This window comes from Amphiprion ocellaris, chromosome 18 (assembly GCF_022539595.1).
Source record: "Amphiprion ocellaris isolate individual 3 ecotype Okinawa chromosome 18, ASM2253959v1, whole genome shotgun sequence".
Lineage (NCBI taxonomy): Eukaryota > Metazoa > Chordata > Actinopteri > Pomacentridae > Amphiprion > Amphiprion ocellaris.
The window spans coordinates 25,337,525-25,353,709 of record NC_072783.1 but is presented as its reverse complement, the minus strand read 5'-3'; the positions used below and the strand labels follow the sequence as shown (position 1 = coordinate 25,353,709).

Sequence of the window (16,185 nt, the reverse complement as noted above, 5' to 3'; positions counted from 1 at the left end):
AGTGAACTGTTAAACATTTATCTTTCAGCGTTGATTGGTTGTTTCTAGTGACTTGGAACAAATAGGATAGTGGGACGTTGCTGAAGACCACTGAGAGGTCACTACAGATAGAGGCGACTGCATCAGAGCCAAAGTGTTGTTGACTGAGAACCGATTTAAAACATGACCATCTGAAAAATGCTGATTGATTTGCCTGGCTGACCAATCAATCCTAAATTTCTACTATATAAATATATAATCGATGTGTAGATTTTATGGAAGTTTCTTTTCTTTATTGCTTTGCTTTTTCTTGTCTTTAAAATAAAACAGTTAAGTCTCTTCAGAGCCCCTCTCACTTTTTTAAACTCTGAAGACACTGCGACTCCGCTGTTGTTTTTCTGCCACACTCCTCACAGTTGAAGCACTTTAACTCCCGGCAGTAGCTGCTAGTTGCCGTGGTTACAGATGACACATGAGCACAAGCCGCACAGCAATTAATTCACGGCTTAATGCTGATGACATCACTATTTCTGAATTTTATTTAGTATATAGTGCACACAGTTCAAGGACCCATCAGTTACAGTGTGTGTCCTGTGTAACTAAATATAGCTAGTACATAGTGAGATGTCACATCCTCACCACTTTCTGCCCCTGCTTTCTGCATCAGCTGGAAATAAGCAGAAAAACAGAAAGTGACAAACAGAGAAAAGGGAGATGTCTACTTTATCACTCTTTCTCATCTCCCATAGTTACAGTACAGGGCAAATTCTAGCAGAAAGACAGTAAGGACTGAGGGTTCCCACTGTCTGACCAGCGTGAAGCACATTCCTTCATTTTTCCAGACTTTTTTTCATTTCACCTCATTTTTTTTTCCAAGGTTCTGAAATCCCACTGTAAATACATACTGAGGAGTATTTACAATAGTGGTAATGGTGGTAGGAGAGGGAGCTAACTCAGCGGGCCGGAGGAGACTGCCGCTGGCTAGCTATCTGAGTGTGTGGCTGTTTGTTCAGTTGATCTTGTGTGTATGTTCTCTGCAGCAAAGTGTGTCTTTACAGCTATACTGTGTACGCGGCATTGTTTCAGAACATGGAGAGGAGGGCATACTTGCATTAGCTTATGTGTGTGTGTGTGTTTGTGTGTGTGTCTGTGTGCTTTTTTGATGTGGCTTGGCTACAATGATGTTGGGTTGTTTGAGAACTTCCCAGGAGCAGGCTGCCAGGCCAAAGAACTGAGCGGGCAGAGACAGCTATTGTTTTGGTAAAGCATCCTGTGTGTGTGTGTGTGTGTGTGTGTGTGTGTGTGTGTGTGTGTGTGTGTGTGTGTGTGTGTGTGTGTGTGTGTGTGTGTGTGTGTGTGTGTAGGTGTGTGTGTGTGAGAGAGACAGACAGAAATGCAAATGGAGAAAGAAAGCTTAATTTGGAGTATTTGAACACTGCTATTCGATGAAGCATAGCCTTTTCCATTCGAACTTTGAATACAAAAGCATGCGCCCGCATTCACTCGCATGCACAGGCACACAAAACAACATGGCATACAAAACACTTCATCCTCACAACCACATTAGCTAAGGGAGTTCTCAGGGAAAATTTCATTCTATCGTGTTGCACAACAAGTCGTTTACCAAACCTCTCCCTGCAGTTTGAAACCACACATCAAATTGTGATCAGCTTTCCCAAAAACATCTCAACACTTTGGATCCTCACATTTTGCTGGCTTATAGTTACAAACATCACTTCAGAATTGAACCGCTTTTGCTACAAATAAGCCAACTCAGCACTGCAACCGCATTTACCATTTGAAGGTCACTCATAGACCTTTTGAGTACAAGTTTGCTTTTTTTTTTCTCACTAGGCGATTCCACCTCCACTTAACCTTTAAATATGTTTCTGGCTCCCCTTTGTAAGACAGGGACTATGAGGTTGCAATACTAGAGGAAAGCAGGATAAACTCTCCCTCAAATGAGGTTTAGAAAGACCATGATGAATAGCATGTTCAGGAATTCTCATATCCCACACTGAAGTATTGAAACCGAAAATGTTTTTAGACTAGTTTAGTATTCTCTTAAACTGTGTTTAAACCTCCTCATTAAAAGTAAAATGAAATCGTGGGTGGTTTTCAACCAAATATTTCCCAGTCGACTAGTAGTGATGAAGTCAAGGCAACGACGAACTTGTCATCATCCATTTCTGATATTAATTCAGTTATTATTTATCTAAATGTATATTTTTAGAATCATCAGATAATGATGTTAGTTCCAGGGTTAGGTGTTAACCCTAACCCTGTTTAAACTATGCTACATTACAGAGAAACACAAAACTGCAGCTAACAATTAGCCATTAGAATATAAATATTACAAATCCACATGAGCTGACCAGCAGCAACAACAGCCAAAGCAGCATGCAGATTCTGATTCATATAGTGCACCTAGGGTTGACAAAATGCAGCTGGTAATGGCCTTTTCCTCAGTAAGTTAGATCACAGAAACCACTGGATCCTACCTAAATGCTCATAAGTCAGTCCCCGACCCCGACATCAAAAGAGAAACTTGACTGCTGTATCAGTAGGCTGGTGAATTGTCAGAAGGTTCATAAATGTTTTACCAACCCGCTCTGTGTGTCTGACACTTTCTTTGGATCATCCTTTTCCTAACCGACTTATAAGATAAGAATTTTTTGTGCCAAATATTGCTCAGAAAACATAATTACATAACATGTACTATCCAATAAATGCCATCAAAAATTATGTCCGTCTATGACCAACCCACCAGTGAAAACTTGGCCGACCAAGGCTGCCCTCAACAACTAACATTTGGGTGACTATTAGAGGGGAACACCAATGAATTGCCACTCTTTTTTAAAGTTTTTTTTGGCCTTTATTATATAGGACAGTGGAGAGAGAGAGACAGGAAATATGGGGAGAAGAATGAGGGAAGGACCTGCGCAAATGGCCATGGGATAGATTCAAACCCATTGCCGCTACTTCTGGGACTGTATCCCCTGTTTATGGGTTTATCCACAAACTGTGACAGGTGACGATTTACAAAATGCAATGAAGGCACAATTTATGCTCTTTGTGTAATCATTGCATTCAATACGCTGTGAAAACAACCCGTGATCAGGAGGACTGCTTCGATGCATGTTGACTCATTCAGATTGGCCTCAAACGCAGGACTAACTCTTGTCACTTTAAGGGAGGGTAAAGTTGTGTAAAGTGTGTATGTTTCCCAGCTTTTACCCAACATGGAGTTCAATACTTAACCTTAACTGTCTGCCAAACCTAAAAATGAATTAGCTTCTCAATTGTTAACTGGAAAAATGTTAATTTTGGAGGATTTTTTTCTGAAATTTTCTTCCTTTAGATGGACTTGTAGTCCTCACAAGTTGAGAAATCCTATAACCACACACACATCTCTCTCCCTCCTCGAGGTTTCTTTATCCTTTCCAGCATAAATAATCCCTTCAGTCTGCTGGCTCAACCCTGATTGGAATCTCGACGCCGTGCTCAATTGTGGCTGGATGGGGAAAAGTGGGGTGCCCTGAGCATGTGTGTGTGTCTGTATTGCTGTTTCAAGGCCATAAATGTAATACCAGAGGGATGTCCATCTCCATCAGGCCAGGCCTCTAAAATCCTCAGTCTGGAACTAAGACTGGCACGCAGATCCTCATAAGTTAAACACTTAAATGAAAGTATATTTAATGTCATTTGTAAACTCTGGAATACATGCACATATTCTCATATTCGCACTTTCCCTTTTATTCGCCCACTTGACTACTCAACCACTGAGGCTTGAGCCTTCGTAGTACTGAGTGTACCAACACAGGGGGTTAAGATCCAGGTTCCACAAAGCTTTATTAGCTTTTCTGTGTCCTGCAAGAGGCCAGCTGGAGTCTTATGTGGAGTTTTATGCAGAGATTCGGTTTGTAATTGTGAAATTGTGTGCAGAATTATTAGTGGGTTACAATTGAAGTGACGTGGTGATTGGTTATTGTTGTCATGTTAGAGTAGGTTTCTGACAGCAGCAATAAAGCTAAACAGACTCAATCAGATAGATTTAAGTTCTGAAGACATTATTATGTTGCTGTTCATATTTCCTGGATTGTGGATGACTAATAAATCACTGAGTCAATGCCTTTACTCATCTTGGATTCAGGACACAACTGACATTATAGTTTGCATGACTTCATGCTGTGGTTGTGTGCTTATACATGTCTGCGGGTATATACAAATGGCTGTGTGCTCAGCTGAGCGTCACCGCATCTCTCCAGTGTGATAGCTACCTACCCCAGATCAGTTTCCTCCAAATTACATTCACGATTATCTCATTCCGCTGAACCAAAAGCGAGTGGAAAGAGAAAACTGTCTGTGTTACTGTTTGCTTTGCCCCTCCTCTCACAGTGGCACGGTACTCCAGCTTCAGACTCTTAATAATTTGCTGGCTCCCATGTGCTTGTCAGCTCGATTCAAGATTAATTTGACTGCAAATCCATCATCGGTATATCTCACTCTGTTGAGTCAGCCTTATGCCACACATCAAACGCAAACGGGGACACAGAGGGAGCGGTATCAAGCCCAACATGACAGGGAGCCAACCAAAGTGAAAAACAGCACTGAATTCCTCCCTCATTTTTGTCTCCCTGACAAATTCTGGATGTGCCGACTCTGTGGAAAACACGAGAGAGCGAAGTAATAAACGGGAGACATAGGGAAGAAAAAAAGAAGATGAAACGATGAGTGTGACTCAGACCTGTAAATGAGGGGATGGAGAGATGGAAATATCTCTGTTTACCATGGTGGGTGGATGGGCAGCATATGACAAGGCATGTGTAGGACGATAACAGTCCCATCGTTTGGCACATAGCGTTAGGATTAGATCATTAGCATCTGAAATAGAGCCAGGTATTGTTAAGATGTATTTGTGAAGGAAATAAATTGGTTGTTAAAAGCCTCTCCTCTACTTTGGAGCCATATGGCTTGCTAGAAGAATTATCCCTCCAATCAACAGTTGTTGTTCTGACTTGTTTTTAGTCACGCATCGTATAATTTTGATGCATTATTTTAGACAGTTTTATAATAAAAATCCAGCCAAATTCATCAGACTCCTGAGTGCATCAGGTATTATGCAACAGGCCGCTGTGTTATTGCGTCTCATTTGTTGACCCTCACGGCTACCAACGATTAAACATTACACTTGGAGCAATTCAGATAATGTAACTGTATCACAACCAAAGGAAAAGCTTGTTAGGTTGAAGAAATATCAGTATGTTTTATTGCCGGGACCTCAGGCCAAGTGAAATAAAAGCGGCCTCCACCACGTAGAAAGACGTACACACAGACATGGGTTTGGATGCAGATTTTGAGTGGAAAACAAGGCTTTCTTTGAGCAGATTTTAATTAGCAATGTTCATAGCTTGGCTGCATTCTTTTATGATTGGACCACTGAAAGCCTTTTTGTTTGCCTAATGAAACACATCGAGTGGTATGCTCATGAATAAACTGTGCTTGTGTACGCTTACAAGCATTCGCGCTTGAATCCACACGTCTTTTTGCATGTATCTGTTATATTGGTTGGGGCCTGCATTCTTTTTGGCGTATTAGTATTCCATTGGCAGGGATAAGAAGCCGTAGCAGGAGACAGAGATGAAAGAAATCCCAGCGCTTTTGTTTTCCCTCCTTTCCAAAATAGTTGTTTTAGGTAGGCAGCCATTGCCCATAATTGCTCAAACAGGGTCAGGTATTTGTCTGTCCTGCTCTTGATTTACTATAGTGTCTGTGTCTTAGTAATCTGAAATAAGATCTGTGGTTAAGGGCAGCCTAACCTCAGACAGACCACATAGACTGTGTAATGCATAGCGTTCTGCTTCTTTCAGTGGGATCCCTTTATAAACACATCACACACAAATCCTTTTGTATGATCTGAGAAGCTATGCAGAGATTACTTGTCATATTATTTCCCAGATCAAATCAATCAAATTTGTGACTGTAATGTAATGGATTGTGTCATTCGGGTGTGCAGAGACTCAGCATTAAACAGTAGTGTTACATTCATGTAACAAATTTTGCTGTAAAATTGAAATTTAAAATACTGGCAGCTGTGGTCGCCAGTAGTTTAGTGTATTTTCAGTGTTCCTATTGTAATTTTTCAAACAGTTTATTACTGTAAAATTTATTGCTGCATGCTCCTGTAGAATCTGAAGTTCATAGTCGAATGCTGGCAGCAGTGGTTGTCAGGATTTAAAAGGGTTTTTAGTGTTACTTCTGTAATTTACCTAAACAGTTACTATATAATTGATTACAGAAATAATAAAGCAAAAGGCATGTCAGTTTATTATGGATTAGGAACATTCATTCTAAAGCAGCAAAGTTTGTAAAATTGTGGTCTGTTATATGTATTTATAAACCAATGAAAATAAATTTCCCTTAAAAAGAAATGACAAAAACGACCTTTTCCTAGGACATCAGTGTAAAGTAGTAACAGGATTATTAGTTGCCTAGATGTAACTTTTCGTTCAGTTCAGGCCATCAGTTTTTACAGTAGCCTGCTGTTAATGGTTAGTCTTATTTTGGCTTATGAAAAGCATAATTTTTTTTATAGTATTTTACCAAATTTTGAACAAAAAATATACACTGTCATTAGAATTTGGCTGTATTTGTTACAGTAATATACTAAAGTGTTTTTGAGAAGTAACAATCCGTTTTTATAGCATCTAACCATATTTTGAAAAAACAGCACACTATCATTAGAATTTGGCTGCATTCTTTACAGTGATTTATTACAGCACTCTTCAGAAGAAACAAAGACTTTCAATAATTCAGAATTCAAGTTTTGGTAATTGGTCAGTACTTTACAGTAACAATAAATCAAAAATAAAAAATTTAACACCTCGTGAGTTTGGATTTGTTGATATTTCATCATGGTGTATTCAAATGTATAATTTAGTAGTCAAAGTAATGAGACTTATGAATATTGTCTGCACTGTAAATAGGCCTCTCCCTGCAGCTCTTTGAGCCTCAGCGGTTTTGCCAGAATTCCACGCAGTCTTAGCTGTGCTCTCTAATAGTGGGTTACTGAGGCTATGAGCGAGGTCAGAGTTCACTGTCAACAGCTTTGTGTACTGTGAGTGAGAACAATCAGTTCTTTAGCCGAGCTTCTGCACATGAATACCTCCCAACGCTTAATTGCTGCCATGGCAACAGAACAGGGAGGGTAAGTGACATTAGGTGAGTTTGTCTGCGAGAAAGTAATCCGTCGCAGTGATGCTGTGAATGTGTGTGTAAAGGCTGGCAGCGTGTATGTGAGCGTCGGTCAACATTTTCTCCGTATCATCACACAAGCTGTTCAGTGCAGACAAAAGCACTCTTGTGCGATGGGATTGAGGAAAGTTACTAATGCTGGCAAGATCATAATCTAAGTCACATTGCGGTGAGGCAGTGGAGGGCTTTCACATAAGAGGGGTATTCTGGAAATAGTTATATCTTGTTGTCAGTGGGACTCTAAAATCTTTAAGGATTTATGGTTAAGCGGTATAAAATACAAAGAAGATGGTGATTGGACTTTAAATTTTTCATCAACCAGTGTAAAAATGTAAAAACTTTGCAGCAACATCACGAAAAGCGTTATCTTTCATCATATATATCAAGAGTCTGCTACAATAGCAGTTCAGTGCAGGGCTATGGACTGAAGCCCATTCCTCCTGTTTTGTATATAATACTGTAGGGACCACGATATTGGGGAAAAAATTACATTGCAATATTTTGTTTTTCTGCAATGAAATAAAATACAAGAGTTTTCACCAGATGATTGGAATAACTGTTTGGAAAGATTGACTCATTCTAGTATAATTGGGGTGATTTTGTAGAGGAGTGCATCTACATTAAAAATTTAAAATAATTTTAAAAACGCTGACAAAAAGCTGTTTGGAGCCTTTCTCATGTGGTGTCCAAATTAGTTTTTTCTTTTGGATGGCATTCAGATCTGGCTCTGGACTCAACATACAGAGCTTTGTGGTGCCGATTTAAATGGTCAAACAAATTAGTCATGTCGCCTCATGTAGTGCAAGCCCCTGCAGACGGAGAACTTGTTTTCAACCTTTCCGCAAATATTCCTTTTCTGTGTTTCTTGCTCATTTTGCAGCACACGTGGAGCCTACATGTCATGTCTTATAAATAAACTAAAAGAAAAATCCAAGGACGTCTAAATCTGACAGACACCTCTTGTAAATTCCACATGGAAAATGAGAACCGTGCGAGCTTTCTTTTTGTAACAAGCAGCGAAAAAGGTTGTAGCATGATGTGTTTGAGTTAATTTGCCTTACTTCACATCTGTAAAATATTTCCACACAACTGACATAGCATTTCTTCTTCAACTAAATTTTCCTGTCCAGTGTTTCTCTCCTGTTTTTCACTCCTATTGCCGTACACATGTGCAGTCTGCATTTCAGCAAAGTCTGTGTCTTGTGAATAAAGTGGAAAAAACTCCCATAAATCTGAGTACTTTGTGTTAAATCAGACAGATGTCTTATAGACTAGTCTTTGAAAATGAGAACTTTTTGTATCAAGCAGCAAGAAACTTGTGTTGGAGTTAATTTGCCTTACTTCACATTGCGCTTCCTGCAATGTGACTACTGCACATGAGCACTGTGCTGATGCAGAAATAATACATTGTGCATCCCCACAATACATTATGAAGTGGAACGTGTTCTGTTTTGACGTTTTCAGATGATTAAGAAATTATTAGTAGCATTGATTGGACATTTTAGCTTTAGATTATCCAGAGTGATCCTTTCACCTGATGAATGTGGCTTTAATGTGGCTGATTTCCCTATTGTTGACATCATTGTTATGGCAACAATAACTGCTGTAGAGACTTGTTGTTGTTGTTTCTGCGAGTTCCTGTTGTAAAATTGGACCGGAAAATTTACTACCAGAAAGTGGCTCATTTTCTCCAGCACACCAAATCTGCAAGTAGTGTAAATGTAGTGAATATGTCAGAGTCAGAGATAATTAAGGATTAACTGAACTGTATCTGCTTCAGTTTCATGCTGACATTTGCTGTGTAATCGTGCATCAGATTTCAGGGATGATACTAATGCAACTAGTTGCAGGCACAGAAATCCATTTCTTCCACTATCCTTGAATGTCTTTTGACTGTCTTGACCTTAAAGGCATTTGGCTTAAAAAATATAACTGATTGATTACATGTTGTTTTGTTATTGCCAATTATTCCAGACCTCTGATCTTGAATGAAAATCAGGTGCAAACGTTTTAGTACCCCTTGTGTACACCATTTATTTTAATATGTTTAACATGGTTTATATGCTAACACTTGAAAATCAACACTTCGAGAATTGCCAAGGCAAGAATGCAATTCATTTAGCAAGCGTTCAGACATAAACAAAATATAAAATTTAAATCATAAACCGATGGTGGCACTGTATGAAAAGTTCTTGCAATTCATTCTGGCAGGAGTGTCTGTATCAAATTTTACAGTAATCCATCCATTAGTTTTTGAAACATTTCACTCAAAACCACAAATGTCAACGTCATGGTGGGCTAGAGGAAAAACGGAGGGGGGGAATCACCAAGTCAAAACACGACGTCTCGGAACCATGAATGTCTGCTCAAGAAATAATACCAAGCCATCAGATATTTCCCTGGATAAGTGGGGACCACAGAAGTCATTAGGATTCATCCCCAGGGCTCCACGGATATCTGTACTAAATTTCATGCCAATCCGTCCAGCAGTTGTTGAGACATGTCAGAAATAGACAAAAATGTCAACCTAATGGTGGAGCTAGAGGAAAAGTCAGGGGATCACCGAAGTCAGCGGGCTTCGTCATCTCAGGACCACAAACGTCTCTGTAGAATCTCATGGCAATCCATCAAATAGTTGTTGAGACATTTGAGTCTGGGCTGATGCGATTAAGCCCCTCTAGGCAGGTAAAAGTCAGAAACTGGAACAGGATAAAATAAAAAGGGTACAAAAAGACTGCAATAAATTAACATGAATGAAATAAAAACATCACTTCCATAAAGTTGAGTAGGATGATAGATGTAACATGATAAAGTGCTGTACATACATTAAATCAATCTATTTTTATATATAGAAGTCTTCCATTGCATGGCTTCAGTCTGTGCACACACATTATGCAGCTTTGCTCAGTGAGAGAGCTGCATCCGTTCTGCATAAAATCTGCAATTATTTGTTTTTGTTTGTGATCCCTGAGCAAGAGACAGCGTCAGAGGTGTGACGTGGGACATGGCATTGGACGGACACATGCAGTTACACCAAGATTGGCTTTTCATCAAAGAACACAGGACAGCCCAGCAGGATTCTTCGGACCGACTTGCTCCACTTGCCCAGTGGTGGCAGAGATTAAAAGCTTCTTTGGTTGCATGTGTGGATAAAATCACACGGCTTCAAGGTCGCGTTCGACTCGGTTTTATAAGGAAAAACTATCAGTCAAATCACTGATTTCTCAAACTGTAATCAACACCGGGAATATGAAAGAGAAAACACAATTCAGATGAGCGGATAATCGACCGGGATATCCTGAGTGGGCCTCCTCCGGGGGATTACGTCACCACAGTGTGCCTGCTGTGATGATGTTATCGGGGACAGCTGCATGGGGTGGAGCCAGGGTTGAGGCTCTCGGGGAGCCAAGGGGCAGCCAGTTGCCAGCAGATCCCCCTCCGCTGAAACCCACCTGCTTCGCATGTGCACTTTTCCTCTAAAGCCCTCAAAGGGATTCCCTGAGTCCTCCTCTGTGTCCACTGGCCCCCGTGTCTTTGAAGTCATGATCCTGTGTGTTTTCATGGCATTGAAGTTCTTATCCTATGGTCATGTCATGTCATGTGTTTGATCCAAAAGTTTGTTTGAACTTTTACAAGGAACTTTTAATGTAAGTATTGGCCACATGCCGCATATTAAATCTATGTAAACCAAATCGATTATTAACAAAGAATGTTGATCCAAACCAATCACTCCTGAAGCCTATTTATGAATTTGAATTTTACAGACAAGCAAAGTCAACAGTTTATGTAAATGGACATCAACAGCAGTTGTTGGCAGTAGTTTGCGTGCACAAGGCAGTGGTGCTAATTTAATTAAAAGCCCTTGAAGAAGTAGAAGCCCAGCCTAGCTTAATACCATCAATTAGGGGTTTCTTTGCCATGTGACTAAAATCCCACACCCCATTCGTGTGATTCATACAGGAAAATATGTCTCTTTGTCTTCGAGGTCAACCAACTCTTTGGAGAAGCTGGCATGGGGTCAGGAAACAGTAGTTGAGGGTGTAGGAGTGGGAAAGCAGGCAAAAAAACTGAGAGCTGTTCTACTAGATAAGCCATGGCATGAGGTAATTTTGAAGGGAACTCATGGTTTTTTATCGCAGCTCAGGGCGATGTCTTTATAATGAAACAGCTGGTTTTCGGAGGAATATCTTGTTCAGTGTCAGAGAATATTTTCAGGTGAAGAAAATGTCCCCAAATATTTTAAATAGAAAAATTTCCTTGCTTTTTAAGTTGGTTTTCATAAAATGTGAAATTATGAATTCATGGTGCCTGTCAAGGATGTTAGCTGGTTAGAGAGAGGAATGAAATAGAATTTTGGCAATGGCTCAATCTCATTTGGAGACATTTGTTTTTATATCAGTTTTATTTAAAAAAAAAAAAAAGATTCCAAGCAAGGTAGCAGAAGTCCAGTTGGTATGTCACTTATTAACGGTTTTATTTACATTTCCAAGGTCACTGCAGTTTTTTTATTCACCCTAGTGGGAACGTTTACAGGTCCATGATGCAATAAAAGTCTTGATCTAATTTAATCTTCTTGAGTACTCATTCTCTCAGATCTGATCGGTGTTTCATAGAAGCATTAGACTTGACAGGACAGTCTCAGACCTTCTGCCGTCTTTCCTGCAGCAAAGCAGTCTCTTGGACAAAAACATATGAATGACTCATTCCTGTCAGACTTCAGCATCCCGATGCCAAGAAATGCACATGTGACATTATGCCAATTTAGCAATTTAATTAGGTGCAACTGGCCGAATCACCACACTGTCATTCATCCATGTCACTCTTCAGCAATCAAAGTAACAGCATGAACTATTGTGTACAATTTCATAAATTATGTTTTATCAAAGCCTTATGTGGGCTGTTATTCCTGCTGAATGTCACATAAACAAATGACAGTGAGGGCAGATACAAGTCTCGTTTTTGAGTGACAGGGAGCGCCGCAGTAGTCTGAGCGAGTCTCAATGCAACCATTCCTGTAGTTTGTCTCACCATGGACACTAAAACGCTTTTTGGCTCAGGTTTAGAGGAGACCAATGTATGTGTTTGAGTATGTATGAGTCATTATTAGGGATGTTTTACCATTTCATGATGAAATGGAAACAGCATGTGTCTGAGATTAGGAGAGGGAAGAATCCCGCACAATGCTTGGGCATCATTTTATGGAATCCTTTGTTTTTTAAAATAAGTGTTCATGCTAAGCAATGAGAAGCTCCTTAAACCAAGGATTTAGATTTTTTTTTTTTTTTTTACAGTGATTTGAATCGCCTTCAATTATCCACACTTTGTTATCTATTTACATTTACGTAGAACTGTGCTTAATAAGTGTTGAGAATTTTCACATCACATACTCCGCTGCTCCAGCAGTGTTCCTCTACTAGCCTGGCTCTTCAACAGAGAATATTATTGCATTTTGATTAGTCCCCAAAGTCACCACAGCAATATTGCAATGCTGAGTCTCATCAAATGTGTCCCGGGCCGGAATGGAAGAAATATTACATTTCCTGTTTTTAATTTTGAGCAAAAAGTTGAACTGGGACATTGGCAGCCCAGCAGAGGAGATTAAAATGAGTGACTTCACACAAAAGATTTGGAGAAAATTAGACAGGAAGTATGCGGCTTTCCCTGAAATCTAATGTTTCCTCTGGGACCTGAAGCGTTGTCACACTGTTTGTCAACTTCATACACAACATTTCCTCCAAGCATTGTGATTTCTGATAAACTGAATTTAGACGGAGGCGGAAGATGTTACTAAGATGTTTGTGTTCTCCAGCAGCATTTACCCTCGGCTGACGACATTTCTAAAGTACTGCAGAAGATCAACCCACTGTACACCCGTCCCTCTCTGTGTTTTCTTAATAACCATTAGATATAGTGCCCTGTCAGGATGTTATATTACCATGAATCCTTTTGTAAGAATATCTGTTGTCTGACTGGGAATACAATGCATGACAGAAGGTTTCTTGAAGACAAACCAAGCAAACCTAGCAATGTGCCAAGATCCACGTGTAAAGCACACTATTGAGTCTTATTCTTATTTGTTTTTCTGTCCCTCAGGTCAGAGTCAGGAATCTCCAAATTTACACATCGTCTGTCCCTCAAAGAACGTCCAGCTAAAGCAGAGAAGACGTCCTTGGACAGGCCTCTATCGTACAGGAGACGATCTCTTAGCGTGGATTGGTAAGACAATAGACTATCTCTCAGTGTCTCTAACAACATTTTTTCATGTCCAAAAAAATCAAAGGTTGTGATAGTGCACTCGGAATTATGAAAAAATGACCAAACAGGATAGCGATACAGAGGCAGAAACACATCTACAGTTCTGGAATATAAGCATCCAGGATAAAGTGGTGTCGAAAAAATGGATGGATGAATTGACGTAGCACAGTGACTGTTTTTAACTCACAGACAAGTGACAGATTAAAGGAAAAAACAACATAAAGTGTCCTAATAAGGTGTTTGGCCTCAAACCTCCAGAACAGCCTCAGTGAACCTTGGAATAGATTCCTCCAGTCTCTGGAACTCTGATGGAGGGATGAACATAATTTTTTCAAAATAGATTTCCTTATTTGATGTTATGTTCTAATGATAGCTCAGAGTGCTAAGTAACTCATCTGTCCAAACTGTCTCATCAGTTTTGTCAGATTACGTCACAATGATAAAATCAAGATGTTAGCAGTGTAGAGGAACAGCTAGAGAGGGGCTGCTGGTTGACTTGTAGTCTCCATGTACTGTGTTTCAGTTACTATTTCATATTTATTCTGTTGTCTGCCAACAGAAACGGGAAAAAAAATGGTGATGAGAACAGCTTATTTTGGGAATTTGGCTATATTAAATACAGTATATGTGAGCACAGGGAGGAGGAGGGAAGCAAACAGATTTCTGATGTTTTGAAATTGCTAATTAGTGCATAACGCCATCTCATGACATATAGTGACTTTTCAGGCAGGCTTTTGCTACTTTCTATTGAAAGAAATTAGCAACACTGCCTCACACTCTAAATATCATGAGGTGAAATGCACATAAACTGGAATTAGCAGCAGGGTCTTGAATAAGAGAATCTTTCACTCATCACATATGAAATCCAAAACATAACACCTAATGAGAGACAGACAGCTGCAAATGAATCTTGGTATGATGTGTCTGTTTACAAAGTCATGGTTCCGGTTGAAGAGGATCGAGGGCTGGTGTTTGTGGTGGGAGCTGAGGGTGGGCAGGGTGGTGATAGGGTCCTGCTCTGTCTCCGGGTCTGGGTTTCGTTGAAGAGCGCCAAGCAGCTTCAGTGGCGCCGGCTCATCTTGCTCTTGTAAAGCTCCAGTCTTCAGGCAGCCGATGAAAGGAGTTTGAAAGCTTTCCATCGCGAGGCTGCCTTCCCATCCACACCCATGGGAATCCTTCCCAGTCTCCCCTCTTGTTGCCTGGCCTCCACTCGTTTATCTACCTCATTGATCCTGCCGTTCGTACATCTGACATCCCCCCTGAGCTTCTTGCTATGTATTCTTGGCTGTTCCTTTCTACTTCTCTCACTATTGGGAGCATAGGGGCTGGGTTTAAGAGGATCTTATACTTCCTTTGCACTTAATTTTGTCAAGTAAAAAAATGCCCTGTCACAGTTCTAGATGGCTTTCAGGTTTCTAATTGCTGTGCAGGGAGTACAGTAGCTATTCAGTAGAGTTACTCTGCGGTTTGTGGAGTTACAGGTGTGTGAATCTCTGAGGTCCTATCGAATCATGCTAGGGCCTGGTGTGAGGTCTTACGAGGTCTTTTGTTGGCCCTATGAGGCCGACTGTGTGGTCTCGGACTGACATTGCGATGTGTGGTCCTTCCAGCAGAAATGTGGTGTTAAGTGAATGAGCGTCAGAGTGTATGTGCAGTGTGAGGTCCCTTACTTTAACAGCTCCATGTTTTTCTCCCATGTTGCTGGAGCGGGGACCTGGCCTTTAAAGTTCAGGCCCTGATTGATGTGGTCTGGTTTTAATGAAACACAGTGGGTAGATTGGACATGCTCATTTACGAGAGGGATGAGGGGGGCTCGGTTACAGCTGGATCCTGACTTTCTCCGGGCCGAGCCACCGTTACAGGAGTGTGACTGGCCTTTTGTGACATAATAAATAAGGGACCCCAGGAGGAGAGATTCAAGGTTGAGGGGCTGAGTCATGCTACTGGGAGGTGAAACAAGGTTGGTCCAACTCCTGACAAGACCAGAACAGCTCCACTGGAATGCACAGTCATCAGCGCCGTCAGAAGGAAAACACCTGTGCTTGTAGCATCGATTGAAAACATCCCATGAGTCACTTGCATATTTGAAATTGTTGAACATTCATGGCACTTCCTGTAGTCTGTCGAAGCAATCGGTCTTGTTTTGATCACTATTAATGAGAGCTTTTCAGAAATACTTGTCATTGCAGAGCTCTATGATGTGATGTGACGTGATATGATGTGATACAGCCAATACGTTTAATATATGGTGTTAGAATATGATTTTGCCCTGCTGAGGATACAGACAAAAAAATGCAGTAGAATGTGCGAAATTGCTACGATACATCAAACTTCTTCTAGAGGTATGTGTTTTTCTAAACAAGAACCAAAACACTAATTTAATCTTATATGAAATGTGAGTTAAAAATTGCATACCTGTGATTCGCTTTCTCAATTTATGCTTATTTTGTGATGCATTCAAAGCCTGTGAGGCATTTTTACATGCTGAAAAATTCCAGCAGAGATCAGGCAGATCTAAATAGGTACCTGTTTTCGAATAACTGTTGGATGCCTCGGTGATGACGGCTAAATCGTATCTGTCCTGAGCCAGACGCTGTAAAACAGTTAGAGAAAGCACTGGAATGTGTTTGCCTGTAATGAAATAGAAGTGAAATGTGGCGACGTGGGGGTTTTATCCACCAATGTATGCTCTTAAAT

The 16,185-nt window shown here is 40.4% G+C and overlaps 1 protein-coding gene across 5 annotated transcripts in view; it reads left to right on the top strand.

Moving 5' to 3' along the window:
- LOC111588170 (ankyrin repeat and fibronectin type-III domain-containing protein 1) overlaps positions 1–16,185 on the top strand; it is a 161,270-nt gene that overhangs the window by 109,158 nt on the left and 35,927 nt on the right. For all 5 annotated transcript variants that reach the window (XM_035942954.2, XM_035942955.2, XM_035942952.2 and 2 more), the window contains one exon: positions 13,327–13,449. In XM_035942954.2, the coding sequence (XP_035798847.2) occupies positions 13,327–13,449 (123 nt within the window). The remainder of the gene's footprint in view (positions 1–13,326; positions 13,450–16,185) is intronic.